The sequence below is a fragment of the Ranitomeya variabilis genome, chromosome 4, assembly GCF_051348905.1.
Source record: "Ranitomeya variabilis isolate aRanVar5 chromosome 4, aRanVar5.hap1, whole genome shotgun sequence".
Lineage (NCBI taxonomy): Eukaryota > Metazoa > Chordata > Amphibia > Anura > Dendrobatidae > Ranitomeya > Ranitomeya variabilis.
In genome coordinates this window covers 401,325,168-401,353,005 of record NC_135235.1, presented here as the reverse complement: position 1 = coordinate 401,353,005, position 27,838 = coordinate 401,325,168, and the positions used below count along the sequence as shown (strand labels likewise).

The 27,838-nt window shown below is 47.2% G+C and overlaps 1 protein-coding gene across 2 annotated transcripts in view; it reads right to left on the bottom strand.

The window, feature by feature from the left end:
- LOC143764901 (uncharacterized) overlaps nt 1-26,714 on the bottom strand; it is a 50,602-nt gene extending 23,888 nt beyond the window's left edge. Inside the window, exons 1-4 of one of the 2 annotated variants that reach the window (XM_077250991.1) lie at nt 26,541-26,714; nt 13,245-13,396; nt 12,062-12,241; nt 11,868-11,991 (exon numbers count right to left, since the gene is read on the bottom strand). In XM_077250991.1, coding sequence (XP_077107106.1) covers nt 11,868-11,991; nt 12,062-12,241; nt 13,245-13,352 — 412 coding nt within the window. In that variant the 5' untranslated portion in view covers nt 13,353-13,396; nt 26,541-26,714. The remainder of the gene's footprint in view (nt 1-11,867; nt 11,992-12,061; nt 12,242-13,244; nt 13,397-26,540) is intronic. The other variant, XM_077250990.1, reaches the window with a different exon arrangement.
- Nucleotides 26,715-27,838: the final 1,124 nt, after the last annotated feature.

The window sequence follows — 27,838 nt, the reverse complement described above, 5'->3', positions numbered from 1 at the left end:
CATGTGGGGAGGGGGGCAGCAGCGGGTGGGATCGCAATGTTATCCCACTTCAGGAGGCAGAAAAATGTCCCCACTGCCGGGAATCAGCTGCTGGGGAAACCATGTGGTCCTGATGATTAAGTGCAGTGAATATTCATTAGCTACTCCCCGCCCACCTATCAGCTGAGCGGTGAGCCAGGAGCAGCAAATGAATACTGCACTTAAGCAGGGACACACATGGTTTCCTCAGCGCTGATTCCTGCAGCTGCTGGGGAGATCTGTGTGTCCGGGGGAGGAGGAGGCAGCAGCACCAGGGTCCAGGGGAGAGGAGATCACTGGGTACCTTCCTGGGCTGGAGCTGAGTGCTGTGCAGTGTGCACAAGGAGGACCTGTGATGATGTCAGAAGTGGGCGGGCTGGAGCATCACATGGCAGCACAGAGCCCTCCGTCTTCTTGACATCATCACAGGTCCTTCAGACTCCAACACTAGAATCTGCTGGCTTCCATTACCTGTGCTGTGGAAAGGCAACAAGAGGGAGGGCTCTGTGTGTGCAGTCATGGGATGCTTTTACCTCACCACATGCTGGCTGCCACAATTAAGAGGTTAGTCTTTCCAAAACACAATAAAGCACTCTGCCACTCCTTTGGTGAACTATAACTCCCAGCATGTCATAGGATCTGCAGGACATGCTGGGAGTTATAGTTCTCCCATGAGATCATAAAGCAGCACTCCAGTGCTATATTGCAGTGCTGGAGTGGTGCTTTCAATATCAGCCCTGTGCCCCATTCTTATACTCACCCTCCAGCATCTTCATATAGTACTTCACAGACACCACACTGGTTCCGCAGCTTCCAACATAATAACATACTATTATATATAATAACACCACATATAATAGTATGTTATTAAATATTTTACCACATTTTTTTGCTTCAAATATTTTTTTCCCTATTTTCCACCTCTAAAACCTGGGTGCGCCTTATAGTCCGGTGCATCTTATAGTCCGAAAAATACGAGATTATATATATCTTTTTTTATTAAACTTTTTATTGTATTTGTTAGTCTCCCTAAGAGACGAAGTAGAGACTGATCGCTTGTGCTATAGATCGCAGTGCATCAGCACTGCAATGTATAGCTAAAATCACAATCTCCTATGAACACCAGCTAAATGCAGGTTTTCATAGAAGTATCATAATGACATAATGGTCGTTAGCGGACCCCCAACTGTCATGTCAACCCACTGGCACCCTGTGACCACGTCACAGGTGAGCCGCTGGATGGGTGGAATGACATACCACCCTGCCGCAGCATATTTAATGCCGCTGTCAGAGATTGAAAGCGGCACAGGTTAACAGTAACTGGCAGAGCTCCACTCCACCCATGGCTGTAAAAGACACATGATGGCTGATTAATTCAGCTATCATCTGCTGGGAAAGATACGGGTCCAAGCAAGCACACATCAAACTCAGGGACATGACCTTTGACGTACTTATACGTCAAAGATCTTGAAGGGGTTAAAGGACCTGATCCATTAATGTGTTTTCGCCACGTTTCAAACGTGAAATTGTGCAAAAATTGTACAACTTTTTCATTTTTTTTTTAAGACACTCCCAGCCAACGCCTCCCAACTTTTATAAAAGTGGGAGGAACTAGGATTGTAAATTATGCCAGAAATGTACTTCAAACTGGAATTAAATGTTGTGTTTCACTGAAGTTTAAAGATAAGCCAAATTCATTAAGAGAGTCCTGCATATTAACCCCTTCCCACAAACGGACAATGTATTCACATACTGAAAATGTGTCCTCGCATACGGAAGCTGAGCTCCTTTCATACTCAGCTGATACCAGCTATATTATATAGCCATCATCTGTCTCTAAAAATGCGGCTTGCGCAGAGTTCCGGATGCAGGTTAACCGTTAACCATTTACATGCCGCTGTCACTCTGACAGAAGTATTTAAATGGTTGTGAACTGTTGCCCAGCACCCATCGACCCCATGTGACGCCATTGTGAGGGACCGATGAGCTACTATGCCAGATGGGGCTTCGTTGCCGCGGTCATCTCAGTCCTTATGTGAAGCTCAGCGGTAGGTGGAGCTCGATAAGAGAAATAAATTTTCCCTACATATTGCAATACTGTCCTATTGCCGTACATAGTATCAGAGATCAAATCACTTCAAAATAATGATTGAAAGAAAATTACATTTAGTATCTCCATGTCTGTAAAAGTCCTATTAAAATATTGAATTAACCTGATCAGTATACGCCATAAAGAAAAAACAAATCAAAGCGCAATAATTACTGTAATAAGCAATCAAAACATCTTATGAACACAATATTGGTATCAATAAAAAAGTCCACTCTCTGTGTAAAAAACAAGCCCTCACTTAGCCCCATTAACAGAAAAATAAAAATATTACTAGCAACACGAAAACAAAATGTGCTTTTTTTTAAACAATATTCAGAATTTTAATTTCATCCCTTACAATAGAAACAAAACAAACAAACAAAAAAATGATGCATCTTTGGTATATTTGTAATCGGACTGACCTGGACAATTATGCTTCCAGTTCATTTTTACTGCACAATGAATGTTTTAACAATAAAACTCAAAAGACAACTGTGGAACTGCATTTTTTTTTTCAACATTTCATCAAACTTGGAATATTTTTCCCAGTGTTTCAGTAGAATACATGGTAAGGAGCATGGTGCCATTCAAAACTGCAACTCGTCCTGCAAAATACAAGCTGATCAGATCTGCTGTCATGTGCCGGAAAAGGTGCGGGCTCATCGTCAGAGCCCGCACCAAACAGGGGGAGGCGTCCAATGACAGACTCTGTCCATCATTGGACGTTAAGGGGTTAATGAAATAGGCGCATCTTATTGTAGTGCACATCTCATCAAGACTGGTGTGCATAATGTCTGTTGTCTTGATACATTTGGCCCCACGTCCATCCATAAAGTAGAGCAATATAGAAGGAATGGATAAGATTGTGTTTATCCACTTTAACATTGTTCAATAAAACTGTATAAAGGTGTGTGCACGACTGTGTATACAGAATTCTGTGTTTTGTATATAGGTCCCTGTGGATGTTTGTGTGAGTGTAAGTGTTTGGTGATGGGTAACAGCTGCAACGTTACTGATCTGTCCCTGCTCCTTTAACGCTGGAGACAGCGCTCTTTTAAGACAAAACAGAAAGTGCTAGCGATAACAAAACTGACTCCACATGTTGTCCTGAAGGTTGTGGGAACCCAAGAAGAATGTAGGAATTACACAACCCTACTGGAGACTTGGATCTATAAGGTGCTGGCACTGACGTATTTGAGTTGCATACATACAGTGCCTACAAGTAGTATTCAACCCCCTGCAGATTTAGCAGGTTTAATAAGATGCAAATAAGTTAGAGCCTTCAAACTTCAAACAAGAGCAGGATTTATTAACAGATGCATAAATCTTACAAACCAAAAAGTTTTGTTGCTCAGTTAAATTTTTATAAATTTTAAACATAAAAGTGTGGGTCAATTATTATTCAACCCCTAGGTTTAATATTTTGTGGAATAACCTTTGTTTGCAATTACAGCTAATAATCGACTTTTATATGACCTGATCAGGCCGGCACAGGTCTCTGGAGTTATCTTGGCCCACTCCTCCATGCAGATATTCTCCAAGTTATCTAGGTTCTTTGGGTGTCTCATGTGGACTTTAATCTTGAGCTCCTTCCACAAGTTTTCAATTGGGTTAAGGTCAGGAGACTGACTAGGCCACTGCAACACCTTGATTTTTTGCCTCTTGAACCAGGCCTTGGTTTTCTTGGCTGTGTGCTTTGGGTCGTTGTCTTGTTGGAAGATGAAATGACGACCCATCTTAAGATCCTTGATGGAGGAGCGGAGGTTCTTGGCCAAAATCTCCAGGTAGGCCGTGCTATCCATCTTCCCATGGATGCGGACCAGATGGCCAGGCCCCTTGGCTGAGAAACAGCCCCACAGCATGATGCTGCCACCATCATGCTTGACTGTAGGGATGGTACTCTTGGGGTCGTATGCAGTGCCATCCAGTCTCCAAACGTCACGTGTGTGGTTGGCACCAAAGATCTCGATCTTGGTCTCATCAGACCAGAGAACCTTGAACCACAGTCTCAGAGTCCTCCAAGTGATCATGAGCAAACTGTAGACGAGCCTTGACATGACGCTTTGAAAGTAAAGGTACCTTACGGGCTCGTCTGGAACGGAGACCATTGCGGTGGAGTACGTTACTTATGGTATTGACTGAAACCAATGTCCCCACTGCCATGAGATCTTCCCGGAGCTCCTTCCTTGTTGTCCTTGGGTTAGCCTTGACTCTTCGGACAAGCCTGGCCTCGGCACGGGAGGACACTTTCAAAGGCTGTCCAGGCCATGGAAGGTTAACAGTAGTTCCATAAGCCTTCCACTTCCGGATGATGCTCCCAACAGTGGAGACAGGTAGGCCCAACTCCTTGGAAAGGGTTTTGTACCCCTTGCCAGCCTTGTGACCCTCCACGATCTTGTCTCTGATGGCCTTGGAATGCTCCTTTCTCTTTCCCATGTTGACCATGTATGAGTGCTGTTCACAAGTTTGGGGAGGGTCTTAAATAGTCAGAAAAGGCTGGAAAAAGAGATAATTAATCCAAACATGTGAAGCTCATTGTTCTTTGTGCCTGAACTACTTCTTAATACTTTAGGGGAACCAAACAGAATTCTGGTGGGTTGAGGGGTTGAATACTAAATGACCCTCTGAAAAGACTTTTCACAATTTAAAAAAAAAATAAACAAAGAAATAACATTCTTTTTTGCTGCAGTGCATTTCACAGTTCCAGGCTGATCTACAGTCCAAATGTCACAATGCCAAGTTAATTCCAAATGTGTAAACCTGCTAAATCTGCAGGGGGTTGAATACTACTTGTAGGCACTGTACATACATACATACATACATACATACATACATACATACATACATACATACATACATACATACAGGTGCTTCTCACAAAATTAGAATATCACCAAAAATTTATGTTGATGATTATGGCTTACAGCCAATCAAAACTCAAAAGTCATTATCTCAGTAAATTAGAATAATTAACAAAAAATACCTGCGAAGGCTTCCTAAGAGTTTAAAAAGGTCCCTTAGTCTGTTTCAGTAGGCTCCACAATCATGGGGAAGACTGCTGACTTGACCGATGTCCAGAAGGCAGTCACTGACACACTCCACATGGAAGGTAAGCAACAAAAGGTCATTGCTAAAGAAGCTGGCTGCTCAGAGTGCTGTATCCAAGCATATTAATGGAAAGTTGCGTGGAATGAAAAAATTTGGTAGAATAAGGCACAAGCAACCAGGATAACCACAGCCTTGAAAGGATTGTTAAGAAAAGGCCATTCAAAAATTTGGGCGAGATTCACAAGGAGTGGACTGCTGCTGGAGTCATTGCTTCCAGAGCCACCACACACAGATGTATCCAGGACATGGGCTACAAGTGTCGCATTCCTTGTGTCAACCCACTCATAACCAATAGACAACGCCAGAAGCGACTTACCTGGGCCAAGGAGAAAAAGAACTGGACCGTTGCTCAGTTGTCCAAGGTGTTGGTTTCAGATGAAAGTACAGTTTGCATTTCATTTGGAAATCAAGGTCCCAGAGTCTGGAGGAAGAGTGGAGAGGCCACAATCCAAGCTGCTTGAGGTCTAGTGTGAAGTTTCCACAATCAGTGATGGTTTGGGGAGCCATGTCATCTGCTGGTGTAGGTCCACTGTGATTTATCAAGACCAAAGTCAGCGCAGCCGTCTACCAGGAAATTTTAGAGCACTTCGTGCTTCCCTTTGCCGAAAAGCTTTTTGGAGATGGAGATTTCAGTCTCCAGCAGGACTTGGCACCCACATTGCCAAAAGTATTAATACCTGGTTTAAAAACAACAGTATCACTGTGCTTGATTGCCCAGCAAACTCGCCTGACTTTAACCCCATAGAGAATCTATGGGGTATTGTCAAGAGGAAGATGAGAGACACCAGACCCAACAATGCAGACGAGCTGAAGGCTGCTATCAAAGCAACCTGGGCTTCCATAACACCTCAGCAGTGCCACATTTCAGTACGCCAACATTTCAGATAAAGTATTCTAATTTACTGAGATAATGACTTTTGGGTTTTCACTGGCTGTAAGCCATAATCATCAACATTAACCCCTTCATGACCCAGCCTATTTTGGCCTTAATGACCTTGCCGTTTTTTGAAATTCTGACCAGTGTCCCTTTATGAGGTAATAACTCAGGAACGCTTCAACGGATCCTAGCGATTCTGAGATTGTTTTTTCGTGACATATTGGGCTTCATGTTAGTGGTAAATTTAGGTCGATAATTTCTGAGTTTATTTGTGAAAAAAACGGAAATTTGGCAAAAAATTTGAAAATTTCGCAATTTTCACATTTTGAATTTTTATTCTGTTAAACCAGAGAGTTATGTGACACAAAATAGTTAATAAATAACGTTTCCCACATGTCTACTTTCCATCAGCACAATTTTGGAAACATTTTTTTTTTTTTGCTAGGAAGTTATAAGGGTTAAAATTTGACCAGTGATTTCTTATTTTTACAACAAAATTTACAAAACCATTTTTTTTAGGGACCACCTCACATTTGAAGTCATTTTGAGGGTTCTATATGGCTGAAAATACCCAAAAGTGACACCATTCTAAAAACTGCACCCCTCAAGGTGCTCAAAACCACATTCAAGAAGTTTATTAACCCTTCAGGTGTTTCACAGCAGCAGAAGCAACATGGAAGTAAAAAATGAACATTTAACTTTTTAGTCACAAAAATGATCTTTTAGCAACAATTTTTTTATTTTCCCAGCGGTAAAAGGAGAAACTGGACCACGGACGTTGTTGTCCAATTTGTCCTGAGTACGCTGATACCTCATATGTGGGGGTAAACCACTGTTTGGGCGCACGGCAGGGCTCGGAAGGGAAGGAGCGCCATTTGACTTTTTGAATGAAAAATTGGCTCCAATCTTTAGCCCACACCATGTCACGTTTGGAGAGCCCCTGTGTGCCTAAACATTGGAGCTCCCCCACAAGTGACCCCATTTTGGAAACTAGACCCCCCAAGGAACTTATCTAGAAGCATAGTGAGCACTTTAAACCCCCAGGTGCTTCACAAATTGATCCGTAAAAATGAAAAAGTACTTTTTTTTCACAAAAAAATTATTTTAGCCTCAATTTTTTCATTTTCACATGGGCAACAGGATAAAATGGATCCTAAATTTTGTTGGGCAATTTCTCCTGAGTACACCAATACCTCACATGTGGGGGTAAACCACTGTTTGGGCACATGGTAAGGCTCGGAAGGGAAGGAGCGCCATTTGACTTTTTGAATGAAAAATTATCTCCATCGTTAGCGGACACCATGTCGCGTTTGGAAAGCCCCTGTGTGCCTAAACATTGGAGCTCCTCCACAAGTGACCCCATTTTGGAAACTAGACCCCCCAAGGAACTCATCTAGAGGCATAGTGAGCACTTTAAACCCCCAGGTGCTTCACAAATTGATCCGCAAAAATGAAAAAGTACTTTTTTTTCACACAAAATTTCTTTTAGCCTCAATTCTTTCATTTTCACATGGGCAACAGGATAAAATGGATCCTAAAATTTGTTGGGCAATTTCTCCTGAGTATGCCGATACCTCATATGTGGGGGTAAACCACTGTTTGGGTGCACGGCAAGGCTCGGAAAGGGAGGCGTGCCATTTGACTTTTTGAATGGAAAATTAGCTCCAATCGTTAGCGGACACCATGTCGCGTTTGGAGAGCCCCTGTGTGCCTAAACATTGGAGCTCCCCTACAAGTGACCCCATTTTGGAAACTAGACCCCCCAAGGAACTTATCTAGATGCATAGTGAGCACTTATAACCTCCAGGTGCTTCACAGAAGTTTATAACGCAGAGCCGTGAAAATAAAAAAATAATTTTTCTTTCCTCAAAAATGATTTTTAGCCCAGAATTTTTTATTTTCCCAAGGGTAATAGGAGAAATTGGATCCCAAATGTTGTTGTCCAGTTTGTCCTGAGTACGATGATACCCCATATGTGGGGGTAAACCACTGTTTGGGCGCACGGCAGGGCTCGGAAGGGAAGGCACGCCATTTGGCTTTTTGAATGGAAAATTAGCTCCAATCATTAGCGGACACCATGTCGCGTTTGGAGAGCCCCTGTGTGCCTAAACATTGGAGCTCCCGCACAAGTGACCCCATTTTGGAAACTAGACCTCCCAAGGAACTAATCTAGATGTGTGGTGAGCACTTTGAACCCCCAAGTGCTTCACAGAAGTTTATAACGCAGAGCCGTGAAAATAAAAAATGTGTTTCCTTTCCTCAAAAATATTTTTTTAGCCCAGAATTTTTTTATTTTTGCAAGAGTAACAGGAGAAATTGGACCCCAAAAGTTGTTGTCCAGTTTCTCCTGAGTACGCTGATACCCCATATGTGGGGGTAAACCACTGTTTTGGCACACGTCGGGGTTCGGAAGGGAAGTAGTGACGTTTTGAAATGCAGACTTTGATGGAATGCTCTGCGGGCATCATGTTGCGTTTGCAGAGCCCCTGATGTGCCTAAACAGTAGGAACTCCCCACAAGTGACTCCATTTTGGAAACTAGACCCCCAAGGGAACTTATCTAGATGTGTGGTGAGCACTTTGAACCCCCAAGTGCTTCACAGAAGTTTATAATGCAGAGCCGTGAAAATAATAAATGTGTTTCCTTTCCTCAAAAATATTTTTTTAGCCCAGAATTTTTTATTTTTGCAAGAGTAACAGGAGAAATTGGACCCCAAAAGTTGTTGTCCAGTTTCTCCTGAGTACGCTGATACCCCATATGTGGGGGTAAACCACTGTTTGGGCACATGCCGGGGCTCGGAAGGGAAGTAGTGACGTTTTGGAATGCAGACTTTGATGGAATGGTCTGCGGGCATCATGTTACGTTTGCAGAGCCCCTGATATGCCTAAACAGTAGAAACCCCCCACAAGTGACCCCATTTTGGAAACTAGACCCCCCAAGGAACTTATCTAGATGTGTGGTGAGCTTGTTCAACCCCCAAGTGCTTCACAGAAGTTTACAACGCAGAGCCGTGAAAATAAAAAATCATTTTTCTTTCCTCAAAAAAGATGTTTTAGCAAGCAATTTTTTATTTTCACAAGGGTAACAGGAGAATTTGGACCCCAATATTTGTTGCCCAGTTTGTTGTGAGTACGCTGATACCCCATATGTGGGGGTAAACCACTGTTTGGGCGCACGTCAGGGCTCGGAAGGGAAGTAGTGACATTTGAAATGCAGACTTTGATGGAATGGTCTGCGGGCGTCACATTGCATTTGCAGAGCCCCTGATGTGCCTAAACAGTAGAAACACCCCACAAGTGACCCCATTTTGGAAACTAGACCCCCGAAGGAACTTATCTAGATGTGTGGTGAGCACTTTCAACCCCCAAGTGCTTCACAGAAGTTTATAACGCAGAGCCGTGAAAATAAAAAATAATTGTTCTTTCCTCAAAAATTATGTTTTAGCAAGTAATTTTTTATTTTTGCAAGGGTAACAGGAGAAATTGGACCCCAACAGTTGTTGCCCAGTTTGTCCTGAGTACGCTGGTACCCCAAATGTGGGGGTAAACCACTGTTTGGGCGCACGTCGGGGCTTGGAAGGGCGGGAGCACCATTTGACTTTTTGAACGCAAGATTGGCTGGAATCAATGGTGGCGCCATGTTGCGTTTGGAGACCCCTGATGTGCCTAAACAGTGGAAACCCCTCAATTCTAACTTCAACACTAACCCCAACACACCCCTAATCCTAATCCCAACTGTAGCCATAACCCTAATCACAACCCTAACCCCAACACACCCCTAACCACAACCCTAACCGCAACACACCCGTAACCCTAATTCCAACCCTAATCCTAACCCTAATCCCAACCGTAACCCTAATCCCAACCCTAACCACAACTGTAACCCCAACACACCCCTAACCCTATCCGTAACCCTAACCACAAGCCTAATCTTAACCCTATTTCAAACCCTAGCCCTAATTCCAACCCTAACTCTAATTCCAACCCTAACCCTAAGGCTATGTGCCCACGTTGCGGATTCGTGTGAGATTTTTCCGCACGATTTTTGAAAAATATGCAGGTAAAAGGCACTGCGTTTTACCTGCGGATTTACAGCAGATTTCCAGTGTTTTTTTGTGCGGATTTCACCTGCGGATTCCTATTGAGGAACAGGTGTAAAACGCTGCGGAATCCGCACAAAGAATTGACATGCTGCGGAAAATACAACGCAGCGTTTCTGCACGGAATTTTCCGCACCATGGGCACAGCGGATTTGGTTTTCCTTAGGTGTACATGGTACTGTAAACCTGATGGAAAACTGCTTCGAATTCGCAGCGGCCAATCCGCTGCGGATCCGCGGCCAATCCGCTGCCAATCCGCTGCGGATCCGCGGCCAATCCGCTGCGGATCCGCTGCCAATCCGCTGCGGATCCGCGGCCAATCCGCTGCGGATCCGCGGCCAATCCGCTGCGGATCCGCTGCCAATCCGCTGCGGATCCGCGGCCAATCCGCTGCGGATCCGCTGCGGATCCGCTGCCGATCCGCTGCGGATCCGCGGCGGATCCGCGGCCAATCCGCTGCGGGTCCGCTGCCAATCCGCTGCGGATCCGCGGCCAATCCGCTGCGGATCCGCGGCCAATCCGCTGCCGATCCGCTGCGGATCCGCGGCCAATCCGCTGCGGATCCGCTGCGGATCCGCTGCGGATCCGCGGCCGATCCGCTGCGGATCCGCGGCCGATCCGCTCTGTGTGCACATGCCATAACCCTACCCCTAACCCTACCCGTAACCCTAACCCTACCCCTAGTTCTAACCCTAGTTCTAACCCTAACCCTAGTGGAAAAAAAAAAAAAAAAAAAAATTCTTTATTTTATTATTGTCCCTATGGGGGTGATAAAGGGGGGGGGGTTATTTATTATTTTTTTTATTTTGATCGCTGTGATAGAACCTACCACAGCGATCAAAATGTACCTGTAAGGAATCTGCCGACTGGCAGATTCGGCGGGCGCACTGAGCATGCGCCCGCCATTTTCCAAGATGGCGGCGCCCAGGGAGGAGACGGCCGGACACCGGGAGGATCGGTAAGTATGAAGGGGTGGTGGGGGGGTGGATCGGAGCACAGGGGGGGTGATCGGAGCACAGGGGGGGGGGATCTGAGCAAGGAGGGAGCGGACAGCAGGACGGGGGAGCCGGCAGGCGGACGGAGGGGACCGGAGGACTAACGGAGCACTGGGGGGGCGATCGGTGGGTGTGGGGGGGGGCACTTTAGTATTTCCAGCCATGGCCGATGTTATTGCAGCATCGGCCATGGCTGGATTGTAATATTTCACCAGTTTTTTAGGTGAAATATTACAAATCGCTCTGATTGGCAGTTTCACTTTCAACAGCCAATCAGAGCGATCGTAGCCACGGGGGGGTGAAGCCACCCCCCCTGGGCTGAAGCACCACTCCCCCTCTCCCTGCAGATCGGGTAAAATAGGAGTTAACCCCTTCACCCGATCTGCAGGGACGCGATCATTCCATGACGCATACGCTGCGTCATAGGTCGTTTTGGCACCGACTTTCATGACGCAGCGTATGCGTCAAAGGTCGTTAAGGGGTTAACAGAAATAGACACTTAAAATAGATCACTCTGTTTGTGATGACTATATAAAATATGAGTTTCACTTTTTGTATTGAAGAACTGAAATAAATTAATATTTTGAGGATATTCTAATTTTGTGAGAAGCACTTGTATAACTGACTGACATACATTAGGGGGGTGAGAAGCTAGGTGACCCTCAAAATTGCTCCTCTTACCTTGTGATATGAGGGTCTGGTAGTGCTCCATGATGACATCCTTGTACAGATCCTTGTGTCCTTCTATATACTCCCACTCCTCCATGGAGAAATAAACCGCGACATCCTGACACCTTACAGGAACCTGACACACAATGATACAGTCAACATCCGGACACGTCACCCATGCTACATAATATCACCCTAGTGCTCACCTCTCCCGTCAGCAGTTCAGTTATCTTGCTCGCGAGATCTACCATCTTCTTTTTGTTTCTAAGATATATCAGTGAATTAGCTGAAAACGCCAAAATGAGACTCTGCATGTCACTTATTTCTCCTAATGGATGGCTAACCGACACAAACTCCTCAGATGTCTTCTTCACAACTGTGTAATCCTGTGGATGGAAACACTAATATAACTACACACATTTTCAGGACTACAAAACCTAAATTATCTATTGCTTTGTGAAAAAGAATCTGACAGTAAGATCCGCAGTCTCAAGCCGCATCGCTCTGGGCAAGCAGTTTTTTGAAAGCTAAATCCATCAGCACCTTTATATCTCCCTAAAAGCTGCTGCAGTCCCAATACATTTGTGCTTTAATTCATATGTAAATTAGGTAATTAGTGCTCTAATCCTGCCAGGGCACTGAACAAGCTTCTGCCTCCTGAGGTTGTTTCCCTGCCCAGCAGCAGCCTCCTTAGCTTGACTGACAACTATCTGATTTCTTGCCTAGTGCCTGACATCACACAGGCAGCGAGCCATCAAGAAAGCTAAAATGGTTAGTAATTGGCAGAGAAAGAATCTAGGGAGAGAGTGGCTGGGTGTGAAAGAGCACTTAACGCCTCATTTGCATATAATACTACCAATTTGTCTACTATGCAGCAACAGACAGAGGATCTGAAATGTGTCAATGGATTTACATAGAATCATAGAATGGTAGAGTTGGAAGGGACCTCTTGAGTCATCTGGTCCAACCCCTGCTCAATGCAGGAATCACTAAATCATCCCAGACAGATGCCTGTCCAGCCTCTGTTTGAAGACTTCCATTGAAGAAGAACTCACCACCTCTTGTGTGTGGAGAAGGTCCCTTCCAACTCTACCATTCTATGATTCTATGTAAATCCATTGACACCTTTAGATCTTCTGTCTGTGGCTGCATTGTAGACAAATTGGTACTTTCACATGCAAATGAGGCGTTAAGTGCTCTTTCACCCACAGCCACTCTCTCCCTACATTGTTTCCCTGCCTCAAACTAGCCATTTTAGCTTTATTGATGGCTCACTGACTGTGTGTGTCAGGAACATGTTAAAGACCTGCATGTCTATATATGTAGTTTCTGGGAAATTGGCCTTACTGATGGATTGAATTTAATAACATAATTCCCAAAATTCCTCACCTCTCCAATCAGAAGGTAGATGATATCCCAAGTGAAGTTTAATAGAATCTTGAATATTCTGGTTTGGTCCATGTCTATCCTTAGGGGGTCGCTCAAGAAGAGGACCATGTCTTGTTGAGAGATTATACGACTTCAACATAGATGTTCTGGTTCTGTGAGAATAAAAATGCAACACAAACAAACGAGCACATATTTAAAAGGGAATGTGTCAAGAGGAGACTTTTTTTTAAATGTTATTTTTTTTCTTAAATACTGATTTTTTTTTAAACTTCGTATCACTATTTTAATATATATTTAAAATAATGATTTTATAGTATATATTTGTGTTTTGATGGCATCTCAATATACTGTAATCACAGGCAAGATTAAAATGGTAGCAAATATACATAGATAATGCCGTAGCACACCATTCACTATAAGTACAGTGATGTCTGCACATGTAACAGAGCAAGTCTACACACTTATAGAAGTCAGAGTCCTCCGCACAGGCCAATTTCCTATATTCATGGAAAGCATAGAAAAAAATGTATTATTTCAATTTTGTGTTCATTTAACAATTTCACAAAGTACTATTACCCCCATTGTCACCTGTAATCTGTTACTAAGATCGTAGATCACGATGTATATACCGTATAGACGGATTGGTCATAACTTTTAGTGACCCTAATACATTTTTTTAGAAAGATTTTAATTAAGGTATACATGAACAAAAGAGCATAACAAGTCCCAACTTCCCTCATGGAAAAATACTCATGTGCAGCTTCTGAGCTGACAAGTTTGTCTAACAATCAAATATACAAAGACCCTGTTTCATCAAAATTGCATACAAGATTTCAAAAATCTTTTTCAGTTTTTCCCAGCTCTGCCCAAATGGATAAAGCTAGAGCAGGACAGGGCCTAGCGGGGATATGGTGGATTAAACAAGGTGTGATGCTCCATACGCCAGGAACCGCACTTCTGTCCCTAACCGGAGAAATAATTCTGTCGAAGCACATGGAGGCACCTTAAGGCTGCTTTCACACAGCAGTTTTCTGCCATCAGGCTAAATCCAACGAATTTTGAAAAAAACGGATCCATCGGGTCCGTTTTTTGCCGGATCCGGCTGGCTGATATCTGGGGGGGGGGGGGGGGGGGAGAGGAGAGGGAGAGAGAGAGGGATGGGAAACGTTTAAAACATTCTCAGCGCCATAGGCTTCCATTATAACAATATGCTGTCCGGTTTTTCGACCAACACAAAAAAAACGTTACAATGTCCGTTTTCTCCAGCCGCCGGAAAACAATTTTTAGACGGATCCTGCAAGAAAACGATGAAACGTGAGGCCATCCATCGCTAATACAAGTCTATGGGTAAAAAAAGGATCCTGCGGCAAATTTTGCCAGATCCGTTTTTTTCAAAATTTGCCGGATTTAGCCTGTCAAAAAACTGATGTGTGAAAGCAGCCTTACTCAAAGGCTCCAGACTTATGAAGAGGTGTGCATTTCTTCATGAATCAGGAGCGTTTGACTCTACGACGCCCACTCATCAAGACCGGTGAGAAAATCTTACTCTATGGGGGCCTTCAAAGTGATAACACTAAGGGGCTTCAATAGGGGCAAAATTATTGAAAAAGTGTTGCAATACGTGCCTTTAAACGTTCAGAGGTTATTCCTTTTGCAATTGTATGTCCCGTGTCCTGCCAGAGGAATACGGTTTTGCGGGTGGAATGGGCAATTAGGACTTTGGGCCCCCATAATTTTTATACATGCCACTGGGTAAAAGACTTGTTAGAAAGCTCAACATGATCTTTGTCTCCCCCTGTTCCTCGCTCTTTCTCCCCATAGAGCAATGTTCCCTGACATTTCTGACCTTGAGAGCAACATCCAGGTCTCGACCCTTCCTTCACAGTAGTGGCAACCAAAGCTCTTATTACGGGTATAATGACCGCCAAAGCTTTTCCACAGAAATTATCCCGAAGCAGTATAGTAAGATCCAGGGTTTCCCACAGTACTCCCATTCACTACTCTCCCATCAAGCACTTCCAAGACACTGTGACATCCAGCTTCAAGCACCATCATCCTGTCTCCAGCGTACCATACTTAAATCATCCCTAAACCCTTAAGACCAGTATATGTGCATCCAGATCTGCTCTTCTGTGCAGGGCTGCTCACACAATTCACCGTTTTGAGAGGTGCTCTTCATACCGGTTTGCTAGACCTGGGGCAAATGCACCAAGCTGCAGACAGCTGCGAGCCACAAGTGGCACCTAAGCTATAGGTTGGGTACCGCTGCCAAAGAGAATGATAGGCTCTGTAATCGGACAGCTAACTTTGCTAGCAGTTGAGTTGAGCTGCTTTTTACAAAGTGAATGATAAGATCAGGATGGAGGAGAAGAGATGAAGAAGTAATTCATAAATGGGAAAACTAAGCAGATGTCTCTGATAATATATATTAAAAAGTATTATGAACAATTTTGCAAGAACAAATATTTTTTATCCACAGTAAATGGAATTTTTATTCATTCCAAAAACACAAGGAAAATAATAAAAAAAAAAAAAAGTTGACATTGTGGTCAAAGATAAGTAACATTATGGCACTCTGAACATAATATAAATAAACTAGATGTTTCCAGCCAGCTAACGCTCGGCACGCTCATTGCTATCTAATCAACGCTGCTGGTGATTAAACTAAAGTAAATAATGACAACATTCAGGGTATGTGCACACGTCCGGATTTCTTGCAGAAATTTCCTGAAGAAAACTGGAAATTTTCTGCAAGAAATCCGCATTTTTTTTTTTGCGTTTTTTTTTTGCGTTTTTTTTAGCATTCTGCAAGCGTAATTAGCTTGCAGAATGCTAAAGTTTTCCAAGCGATCTGTAGCATCGCTTGGAAAACTGACTGACAGGTTGGTCACACTTGTCAAACATAGTGTTTGACAAGTGTGACCAACTTTTTACTATAGATGCTGCTTATGCCGCATCTATAGTAAAAGATAGAATGTTTAAGAATAATAAAAAAAATGCTTATACTCACCCAGACATCTCCTCAGCGGCGTCCGTTCCTCTTCCTATAGCTGGTGTGTGCGCGCAGGACCTTCCATGACGTCGCGGTCATGTGAGCGGTCACGTGAGCGGTCACATGACCGCTCACGACCAATCACAAGACAGTGACGTCATCACAGGTCCTTCACCGCACAGCAGCTATAGGAACCGAAGCGGCAGCATGCAGCGGTGAGGCGGGAAGACATCGAGGGTGAGAATAGGACTATTTTTTATTTTAATTCTTTTATTTTTGACCAATTATATGGTGCCCAGTCCGTGGAGGAGAGTCTCCTCTCCTCCACCCTGGGTACCAACCGCACATAATCTGCTTACTTCCCGCATGGTGTGCACAGCCCCGTGCGGGAAGTAAGCAGATCAATGCACCCCTAGGTGTGCGGAATCCCCGCAATTCCGCATTTTTAATGAACATGTTGCTTTTTTTTCCGCGATGCGATTTTTTCGCGGAAAAAAATCGCAACATTTGCACAAAAAATGCGGAATACCCTGTAAATAATAGGAGGCATAGGTTAGCGTTTTTTTTTCGTTTTTATCACGTTTTTATAGCGAAAAAACGCGAAAAAAACGCGAAAAATCCTGAACGTGTGCACATGGCCTCAATAGCGCTTATGCAGGTGGTAAATTAACTTAAAATGAAGATAATAACAATAATAATCATGTGTGGGGACGAAGCCTCGTGTGGTAATGTGTGCAGACGGAGCCTCGTATGGTAATGTGTGGGGACGGAGCCTCGTGTGGTAATGTGTGGGGACGCAGCCTCGTGTGGTAATGTGTGGGAACGGAGCCTCGTGTGGTAATGTATGGGGACGGAGCCTCGTGTGGTAATGTGTGGGAACGGAGCCTCGTGTGGTAATGTGTGCGGACGGAGCCTCGTATGGTAATGTGTGGGGACGGAGCCTCGTATGGTAATGTGTGGGGACGCAGCCTCGTGTGGTAATGTGTGGGAACGGAGCCTCGTGTGGTAATGTGTGGGGACGGAGCCTCGTGTGGTAATGTGTGGGGACGCAGCCTCGTGTGGTAATGTGTGAGGACAGAGCCTCGTTTTTTTTTCGTTTTTATCACGTTTTTATAGCGAAAAAACGCGAAAAAAACGCGAAAAATCCTGAACGTGTGCACATGGCCTCAATAGCGCTTATGCAGGTGGTAAATTAACTTAAAATGAAGATAATAACAATAATAATCATGTGTGGGGACGAAGCCTCGTGTGGTAATGTGTGCAGACGGAGCCTCGTATGGTAATGTGTGGGGACGGAGCCTCGTGTGGTAATGTGGGGGGGGCGGGATTATGTGTGGTAATGTGGTGGGGGTCGGGATTATGTGTGGTAATGTGGTGGGGGGGCGGGATTATGTGTGGTAATGTGTTGGGGGGCGGGATTATGTGTGGTAATGTGTTGGGGTGGCAGTTTTTATGTGTGGTGATGTGGTGGGGGCGGTATTGTGTGTGGTAACGTGGTGGGGGCGGGATTATGTGTGGTAATGTGGTGGGGGGCAGGATTATGTGTGGTTATGTGGTGGGGCGGGATAATGTGTGGTAATGTGGTGGGGGGGCAGAATTATGTGTGGTAACGTGTTGGGGTGGCGGTTTTTATGTGTGGTGATGTGGTGGGGGGGCGGGTGTTAGGGGTCGAGTTCCCGCCTCTGCACAGGGGGAATCTCGGGCCATCTCCGCTGCGGTCTCCCATTCTTCTCCTGCAGCAGTGGAGCCTGCTCAGCAGAGACGTCGGTCCCAGCGTCTCGCTCAGTCTGACTCTGTGCAAAGGGTTACTGCTGCTTTTCCAGCTTCTGCCATTGAAGCCAGTGCTGGGCAGCAGCGAGCAGATGCTTTTGGGACTAAGTCCTGCTTTTCTCCTTCTGAGCATGCCCAGGGTAAGATGTCTCATTGGAGATCGAGGGTCACATGCTTGGATACTGCAGCAGAGCCCATTGGTTCTCCAGGAAGGTCCTGAAGGTGCTCAGGCTCTGTGGCAGCCTCTCATTGGTCCTTCTAGGAAGGTCTTGTACTTGCTGCAGCTATATAAGGTTCGCATGGCCATGCGCTAGTATCAATGCATGTTATGAGTTTTACACCAATGTGGTCACGCTTGTGTGGATTCAGGGCCCCGGCTGAAATAAGCCACCTAGCATACCGGCTCCTCCGGTGAGGAGATTGTATGTTTGCCTCCTTGACTGCGTGACCACAAGCTGCTATCTGCTCAGCAGTTACTGTGTATTCCTGTGGAGTTTAACAGGACACAGCCCTTTCTTTATAGCGACTCTGTGAAGCAATAGAGATCGCTTCTACCACCATATAGTGCCGCTGTTTGCCAGCAGCACGTTCTTTTCCTGCACGGTGGACCCCGGGCTGCGAACGCACCAAATAACATCTCTATATTTACTCGGTGCGTTCCGCCAGCCCTAACAGTATACTAGCGCCAGGGTCTGGCTGGTAAATGGCGGACGATCAGCGTCTACAGCGGTACATCCAGCAGCTGGAGGGTAGGTTAGCGGCTCTTGAGCGCACGACCTCAGCTGTGGATGTTACCGCAGTCGCTGCTCAGGCTGCCAGTGTAGCTGCAGCCAGTTTGTCCTCTGCCACCCCTGCTCCGACTTTATCCCGTCTTCCGCTTCCAGACAAGTTTGCTGGTGACAGTAAGCTATGTCGGGGATTCGTGAGTCAGTGCCCCATACATCTTGAGCTCCTGGCTGCACATTTTCCTACGGAACGGGCGAAAGTGGGATTTATTTTATCCCTTTTGTCGGACAGGGCGTTGAATGGACAACGCCGCTATGGGAGCGTAATGATCGTGTGGTGCAGAGTGCTCCTCTCTTCCTGGACGCTCTGAAACAGGTCTTTTTGGGACCTCGTGTCACCCACGATACCGCGCTCCAATTGTTGGTAATAGCACAGGGTTCGTCCATGGTCAGCCAGTTCGCCGTCCAATTCCAGACTCTGGTCTCTGAGCTGGAGTGGCCGGATAAAGTCCTTATTCCGGTGTTTTGGAAAGGACTGGCAGACCATGTGAAAGACGCCTTGGCCTCCAGGGAGATTCCCGCCACACTGGAGGAGCTCATTACTATATCTACCCGCATCGACCTCCGTTTTAACGAGCGGAGGTTAGAGCGGACCCAGTGTAGGCAGAGGTTTCGGCTGGCTCCCACCTTCGCCAGACCTCTAGAATCTTCCGTTCAGGCGTCCGACTCCCATGAGGCCATGGAGGTTTCTCAAGCGGGACCTAAGTCTCGGTCCGCTCGAGTACCCGTGGTTTGTAGAAATTGCCAACAAGGACATTATGCAAATAAATGTCCACGGCGGTCGGGTAAATGATCGCGTCTAGTAACTATTGGAGGAGGTTCACTAGACACAGCGGCGTTTTCCTCCAAGCTGTCCTTCAAAGGGACAATCATGTTAGGCTCATCCTCTCTAATAGTCGAGCTTTGTGTGGACTCTGGAGCAGAGGGGAATTTCATGTCCTCTGCGCCATGCAATACCTCTGGTGATGCTCGCCAAACCGGTGACTGTTAGAGTGGTGAATGGGTCGACACTTCCCTCACAAATCACACACCAGACTGTCCCTTTCATGTTATCTATGTCCCCTTCCCACCAGATTATTTCCCTTCTTGTTCTTCCCGAGGGAATGGACGAGATTCTGCTGGGAATACCCTGGCTCCGTTTCCACTCCCCACATATTGAGTGGACCTCTGGGAGGATATTGGGTTGGAGTGATTCATGTAAGGGCTGATGTGTGAGGGAGTGCGTTCAGGTTTCCTCTACTGAGATACCTGCAGATCTCTCTTCCCTTCCCAAGTGCTATTGTTCCTATGCAGACGTCTTCTCCAAAAAGGCTGCGAAGACCCTTCCGCCTCACCGTCCCTATGACTGTCCTATTGATCTCTTGCCTGGAGCAGAACCTCCTCGGTGTCACGCCCTACAGAAGGATCAATCGGGTAGACCCACTGGACCGCAAATACAGCGGTTGCTGATACCAGGAAGGGAGAGCCAGACCAGGGAAGCAGGTTCAAAAGCTTTATTGTAAGAAATACAAATATACTAGGAGAGACACCCCAAAGGAAGGCCACAGGACCAAAACACCAGGGTGCCTCTAAGGAGTCCAAGGCTAGGAGTGACCCCTATACAGGGATTTCCCCTTGACCTCCAATAGAGGGTCCGATGAGACAGAAACCTGTGTTAAACCGACCTAGGAGGTAGAGAAGAAATGAACGGACACAGACGGGGCAGAATGTGGAACTTGGAAGCAGGCTGAAGATTGCAGAAACCGCTCTGGATACGGAACTCAGGATGCTGAGAAGACCAGACACGATCCTAGGGAAAAAGGTAAACAGAGTAAGACAGGCAAATGGGACTGGTAAACCTAGCTAGACCAGACCTGGAGCAGAGACTTCAGGATAATAGAAGTTGCCCAGGCGGTGTCCAGGAGTGACTGAGATCCTTATATACCTCCAGCCTCCAGGTGATAGGCCGGGAGGAGGGGCAGTGAGTAGGGAGGGGCTGGCCCTTTAAGAAGCCAGAGAGCTCGCCTGCCCGCCCCCTATGCACTCCCTAGGAGAGGGAGAGGAAGTGCAGCAGACATGGGAGCAAGGACCCGGGCAGCATGTCTGCAGGGACGGACCCCGGAGCGCTGGCGGACGACCGGAGCGTGACCCTGCTGGCTCAGGACAGGACCAGAAGAGGTAAGAGCAGGCGGGGAAGAGAAAGTAGGCGCCCCGGACCGCGAGGTGGTGACACTTGGGGACGGGTCTATCCCCTCTCTCTCCCAGAGACGGAGGCTATGTCCCAATACATCCAGGAGAATTAGGCAAGAGGGTTCATTAGGAAGTCAGTGTCACCTGCAGGGGCGGGGTTCTTCTTCGTGCAGAAGAAGAACGGAGAATTACATCCTTGCATAGATTACAGGGGTCTTAACGCCATCACCATTAAGAATAAATACCCGTTGCCCCTGATTTCTGAGCTCTTTGATAGGCTACGGGGAGCAAGGATGTTTACCAAATTAGATCTGCGGGATGCTTATAACCTGATTCGCATCCGTGAGGGGGACGAATGGAAGACGCCGTTTAATACCAGGGATGGGCACTATGAGTATCTGGTGATGCCCTTCGGGCTCTGTAATGCCCCAGCCGTTTTCCAAGACTTTGTCAATGATATCTTCCGGGATATGCTCTCCACCTCGGTCGTAGTCTATCTGGATGATATTCTCATCTTCTCTCCAGATATTGACTCCCACCGGAGAGATGTTGGCAGAGTCTTCGACCTCTTACGGGCAAACTCCCTCTATGCAAAGTTGGAGAAGTGTATGTTTGAGCAGGAGTCTTTACCTTTCCTGGGCTATATCATCTCCGCCCAGGGATTGGCTATGGATCCTGCCAAACTACAGGCTGTGATGGACTGGCAAGAACCCCATTCTCTTAAAGCGGTGCAGCGCTTTATGGGGTTCATAAATTACTATCGTCAGTTCATTCCCCACTTCTCAACTTTGGTAGCTCCCTTGGTAGCCCCTCACCAAGAAGGGAGCAAATCCCAAATTGTGGTCTGAAGAGGTCTCCAAGGCTTTTTCTTCTATTAAGTCTCAGTTTGCTAGCGCTCCTATCCTACATCGTCCCGATGTTGATAAGCCATTTATAATGGAGGTGGATGCCTCATCCGTTGGTGCAGGAGCAGTCCTCTTCCAAAAGGATGCTCAAGGTCAAAAGCATCCTTGCTTCTTCTCCAAGACCTTCACACCAGCAGAGAGGAATTATTCCATCGGGGACAGGGAGTTGCTAGCAATGAAGTTAGCCTTCTCGGAGTGGAGACATCTTTTGGAGGGGGCTCGCTTTTCCTTCCAGGTCTTCACGGACCACAAAAATTTGGTTTATTTACAAACAGCCCAGCGGCTAAATTCTCGTCAAGCCAGATGGTCCTTGTTCTTCTCCCGGTTCCATTTCACCCTCCATTATCTCGCTGGGGAGAAGAACATTCGTGCTGACACCCTCTCTCGCTCCGTTGTGTCATCTAAGGAGGAGGAAGGGGAGCCTCGACTTATTGTCCCTTCTGAGAGCTTGAGAACCGTAGCTCCGGTTTCGCTGGAGTCTGTGCCTCCGGGCAAGACTTTTGTACCCCTTAATTTGTGACCGGAGGTCCTCTCTTGGGCTCATTCGTCCAGGGTGGGTGACACTTTGGGACAAAGAGGACATCTGAGCTGCTGGCGAGGACGTACTGGTGGCCACATATGGTCCATGACGTCGGAGATTATATTCGGGCGTGTGTCTCCTGCGCCAAAAATAAGTCTCCTCGACAACGGCCAGCTGGGTTACTCTATCCCTTGCCAGTGGCAGACAGGCCCTGGGAGATGGTCGGGATGGACTTTGTGGTGGGTTTGCCCAAATCTCTTGGCTGTACCATCATTTGGGTTATCACCGATCATTTTTCTAAAATGGTGCATTTGGTGCCGCTTCCACGGCTACCTTCTGCACGGGCCTTGGCAGCGTTGTTCATAAAACACATCTTCTGCCTACACGGTATGCCAGACAAAATTGTCAGTGACCGGGGTCCCCAGTTTGCGTCTCGGTTCTGGAGAGAGCTTTGTCGTCTTCTCAGCACTGAGTTGAATCTCTCTTCCGCATATCATCCCGAGATGAATGGGTTGGTAGAGAGGGCCAACCAGACCTTGGTCACATATCTGCGACATTTTGTCTCAGCCAGGCAGGATGACTGGGCTTCCCTGCTACCATGGGCGGAGTTTGCACTGAACAACGCCGTAGCCGACTCCACTGGACAAACCCCATTCCTCCTTAACTATGGTCAGCATCCGCGGGTACCTGTGCCTATGCCTGTGTCTTCCGCTGACTCCAGGGTGGCAGACTGGGCTGTGGAGGCACGGGATATTTGGGACCGCACTCAGGATGCCATTCGGGCCTCCATGGAGAGAACATCGGCGCCCCGCTCTGACCTTTGCTCCTGGCGACTTGGTGTGGCTCTCCGCCCGTAACATCAGGCTGCGAGTTGAGACCACTAAGTTTGCACCTCGCTACTTGGGCCCTTTCAAGGTCCTCGAACAGGTTAACCCTGTGGTTTACTGTTTAGCCCTTCCACCACGCCTGGGTATCACTGACACCTTTCATGTGTCCCTCTTGAAACCCGTATACATGTCTCGGTTTTCCGAGTCATCTGCCGGGACATCGGGTTCGTCTACGGACGATTACGAGGTGAACGCTATTTTGGGGTGCAAGGTGGTATGTGGCAAAAAATTTTATTTGGTGGACTGGAAGGGTTATGGTCCTGAGGACAGGTCCTGGGAGCCTGCTGAGCACATTCAGGCTCCGCAGCTCATTGCTGCCTTCGAGCGTAGCGAGGTCCAAGGAGGGGGGGTAATGTTAGGGGTCGAGTTCCCGCCTCTGCACAGGGGGAATCTCGGGCCATCTCCGCTGCGGTCTCCCATTCTTCTCCTGCCGCAGTGGAGCCTGCTCAGCGGAGATGTCGGTCCCAGCGTCTCGCTCAGTCTGACTGTGTGCAAAGGGTTACTGCTGCTTTTCCAGCTTCTGCCATTGAAGTCGCAAGCAGATGCTTTTGGGACCAAGTCCTGCTTTTCTCCTTCTGAGCATGCCCAGGGTAAGATCTCTCATTGGAGATCGAGGGTCACATGCTTGGATACTGCAACAAAGCCCATTGGTTCTCCAGGAAGGTCCTGAAGGTGCTCAGGCTCTGTGCAGCCTCTCATTGGTCCTTCTAGGAAGGTCTTGTACTTGCTGCAGCTATATAAGGTTTGCACGGCCATGCGCTAGTATCAATGCATGTTATAAGTTTTGCACCAATGTGGTCACGCTTGTGTGAATTTAGGGCCCCGGCTGAAATAAGCCACTTAGAATACCGGCACCTCCGGTGAGGAGATTGTATGTTTGCCTCCTTGACTACAAGCTGCTATCTGCTCAGCAGTTACTGTGTATTCCTGTGGAGTTTAACAGGACACAGACTTTTCTTTATAGCGACTCTGTGAAGCAACAGAGATCGCTTCTACCGCCATATAGTGCCGCTGTTTGCCAGCAGCAGGTTCTTTTCCTGCACGGTGGACCCCGGGCTGCGAACACACCAAATAACATCTCTATATTTACTCGGTGCGTTCCGCCAGCCCTAACAGCGGGATTGTGTGTGGTAATGTGGTGGGGGCGGGATTGTGTGTGTGGTAATGTGGTGGGGGCGGGATTGTGTGTGGTAATGTGGTGGGGGGGTGGGATTGTGTGTGGTAATGTGGTGGGATTGTGTGTGGTAATGTGGTGGGGGGGCCGGATTATGTGTGGTGATGTGGTGGGTGGCAGGATTGTGTGTGGTAATGTGATGGGGGTCGGGAATATGTGTGGTGATGTGGTGCGGGGCGGGATTATGTGTGGTGATGTGGTGGGCGGGCGGGATTATGTGTGGTGATGTGGTGGGTGCGAGATTATGTGTGGTGATGTTGTGAGGGAGGGATTATGTGTAGTAATGTGGTGGGGGGGCGGGATTATGTGTGGTAATGTGGTGGGGGGGCGGGATTATGTGTGGTAATGTGGTGGGGGGGCGGGATTATGTGTGGTAATGTGGTGGGGGGGCAGGATTATGTGTGGTGATGTTGTGAGGGCGGGATTATGTGTGGTAATATGGTGGGGGGCGGGATTATATGTGGTAATGTGGTGGGGGGCGGGATTGTGTGTGGTAATGTGGTGGGGGCGGGATTATGTGTGGTAATGTGGTGGGGGGGCGGGATTATGTGTGGTAATGTGTTGCGGATTTTGTGTGGTAATGTGGTGGGGGGGCGGGATTGTGTGTGGTAATGTGGTGGGGGGGCGGGATTGTATGTGGTAATGGGGTGGGGGGCGGGATTGTGTGTGGTAATGGGGTGGGGGGCGGGATTGTGTGTGGTAATGTGGTGGGGGGTGGGATTATGTGTGGTAATGTGGTGGGGGGGCGGGATTATGTGTGGTAATGTGGTGGGGGGCGGGATTATGTGTGGTAATGTGGTGGGGGGGCGGGATTATGTGTGGTAATTTGGTGGGGGGCGGGATTGTGTGTGGTAATGGGGTGGGGGGCGGGATTGTGTGTGGTAATGGGGTGGGGGGCGGGATTGTGTGTTGATGTGGTGGGGGGGTGGAGCTACTGTGCAGGGGGCGGGATTAGCGAGTAATCACGATGCCTCTTATATATATAGATTACAAAGAATAATAATTACAAAGATCAGAGAAGGAAGGTCACCTTGCAGAAAATAAATACCTTTAGAAAATCAAAACAGGATTGGCTAGAAGGAATAACACTGATTGACATCCATAGACCCAACAAAAGGTAGCCAAAAAATAGCCAAATGCCAACTGGTGACACAAATGAACCCTGACCAGTATTAAAGTGCCATAGTGCAGAGAGCCCTTACACATCCGCAAACCCCAAGGTAGTTCTGCCAAAGGGACGTGTGATCTGCAGCATACATCATAGTGGGTACGTGTTCTGTGAAAAAAAATATGTATACAACATGTACATCTGAATGAGGCCTTAATGACGCTGCTGTGCCCCACCAACAGAAATGTTCCTCCTCAGTGATTGGAGCATGAAGAACAGTCATAGCTTATAGCACGTTTGTGGCATAAATTCTGAATGTGTCAGCTGTGCTTTGCAATGCCGGGGGCTCCAGCCACTTTGCGGAAAGCTGGGCTGCCAAAGAAACGTCAAGATTGTTATGGAACTACAAGTTGTTCAAGACGGTTTGCCCATTTCATACAGGTTTACCCCAGGATTGTGCTGCAGCCCGATGGCTTAGGGCTGCGACCCGGAGCGGAGCTATACGGCGGCGTATGAGCTGCTTACCTGCGGCCAGGACAGTGTGCCCACCTGCCATGATGGCAGCAGTGGGTGTCAATGAGGGCACAGATATATATATATATATATATATATATATATATCAGCAGCTATAAGGTAAGCATTGCTGTGCTCAGGCTGTACTACAGATGATAGGACCCCTCCAGTGTCCCCATGACAACACTGACTGGTGGGCACTGAGGGCCAGAGCTGTTATCGTGTGAGCAGCTCACAGACATCCCAGCCTCTACGTTCCGACCACACACAAGGGAACCAGGGTTCAGTTGCCATGGCAACCACCGATACACTATGAACCATAACAGTATCCTACAATGGAGCAGAAGCTGCAGCAGCAGGACGTGACGGGAACATGCAGAACTGCTCCACCGTGTACGGCACACTGCAGGGAGAGCTAGGACGGAACGGCGGAAATATAAAGGCGACTACGGCCACAAACACGGGTGACATACACTCACTGGGCTGCAGGCGGCTCACCCCGGAAGTAATCCCTCCTCGGCTGCGCCGCTCTGCCCAATGACTGCAACTTCCGCCCTCAGTGCACCACGTGACTCGCCCCCTGCGCCTGATTGGCTTCTAAAGAGACCATGACAAAGCCAGTAATCACATGGGGCGCTGTATAAAGGGGACGTAGCTAGTCATCATCCGGGTCAGTGCTGTATGGTCAGGGCAGAGCAGGTCGCCCCTCAGGATTTGTGTTCTCCCCTTTATCCAAGAGCCCTATCTAGATGACGCCAGAGCTGTCAATCTAAGAAGAGGAGCTAGAGAGTAAGCAGGTGGCCCCGCCAAGGGTGCACCGAGCGCCTGTACATGGTTTGTTCAGTCATTCTGTGCTGACAGTCCCTTTAAATGCTGCTTTCAGTGATTAATGGCAGCATCTGAATGGTTAAATAAGTCAAGAGATTGTAACCATGAGCAGGATAAATGATGGGAGACAACAACCAATAAGTGCTAGGACAAAATTAAATACAAATTATATACATCTTTTTTAACCCCTTTCCGAAGTTTTGGCGTAATAGTATGCCCATGTTGGAATCCCTCCTTTTGATGCGGCCTCAGGCGCTGAGCCCACATCTTTCCAGGCATGTCAGCTGTTTTGTTGCCTCTAACAACCTCGGGTGGAATTGTGATCCACCTGCGGCTGTTAACTAGTTGAATGCTGCTGTCAATCTCTGACATCGGCATTTAACTCGCACTTTCCGGAAGCGTGCCGGAAATCCCACCCATCGGTGACTCAGTCACGTGACCGCAGGTCACCGATGGGTTGCCATGACAACCAGAGGTCTCCAGCAAACCTTAATGGTTGTCATAGCCAGAATGCTATGAGCAGATTGCTGCCCGGTGGTCGGCGCTCATAGCTAGTGAGCATTTCTGCTACACACAGGCAATCTGATCATCGCTAGTGATGAGCGAATATACTCGTTACTCGAGATTTCCTGAGCACACTCGGGGGTCCTCCGAGTATTTTTTTAGTGCTCGGAGTTTTGGTTTTCCTCACCTCAGCTGAATGATTTACATCTGTTAGCCAGCATAAGTACATGTGGGGGTTGTGTCATGAATCCCAATGGCTAGGGATAGCAAGGGACAAGCAAAGTAATACAAAATATCGGACGAGCTCTAGGGTGATGGAACCTGGGCTGACCGCTGCCCTACGCCTGACAAACGCAACTAGAGATAGCCAGGGAGCGTGCCTACGTTGGTTCTAGACGCCACGCACCAGCCTAAGAGCTAACTAGTACTGCAGAGAAAA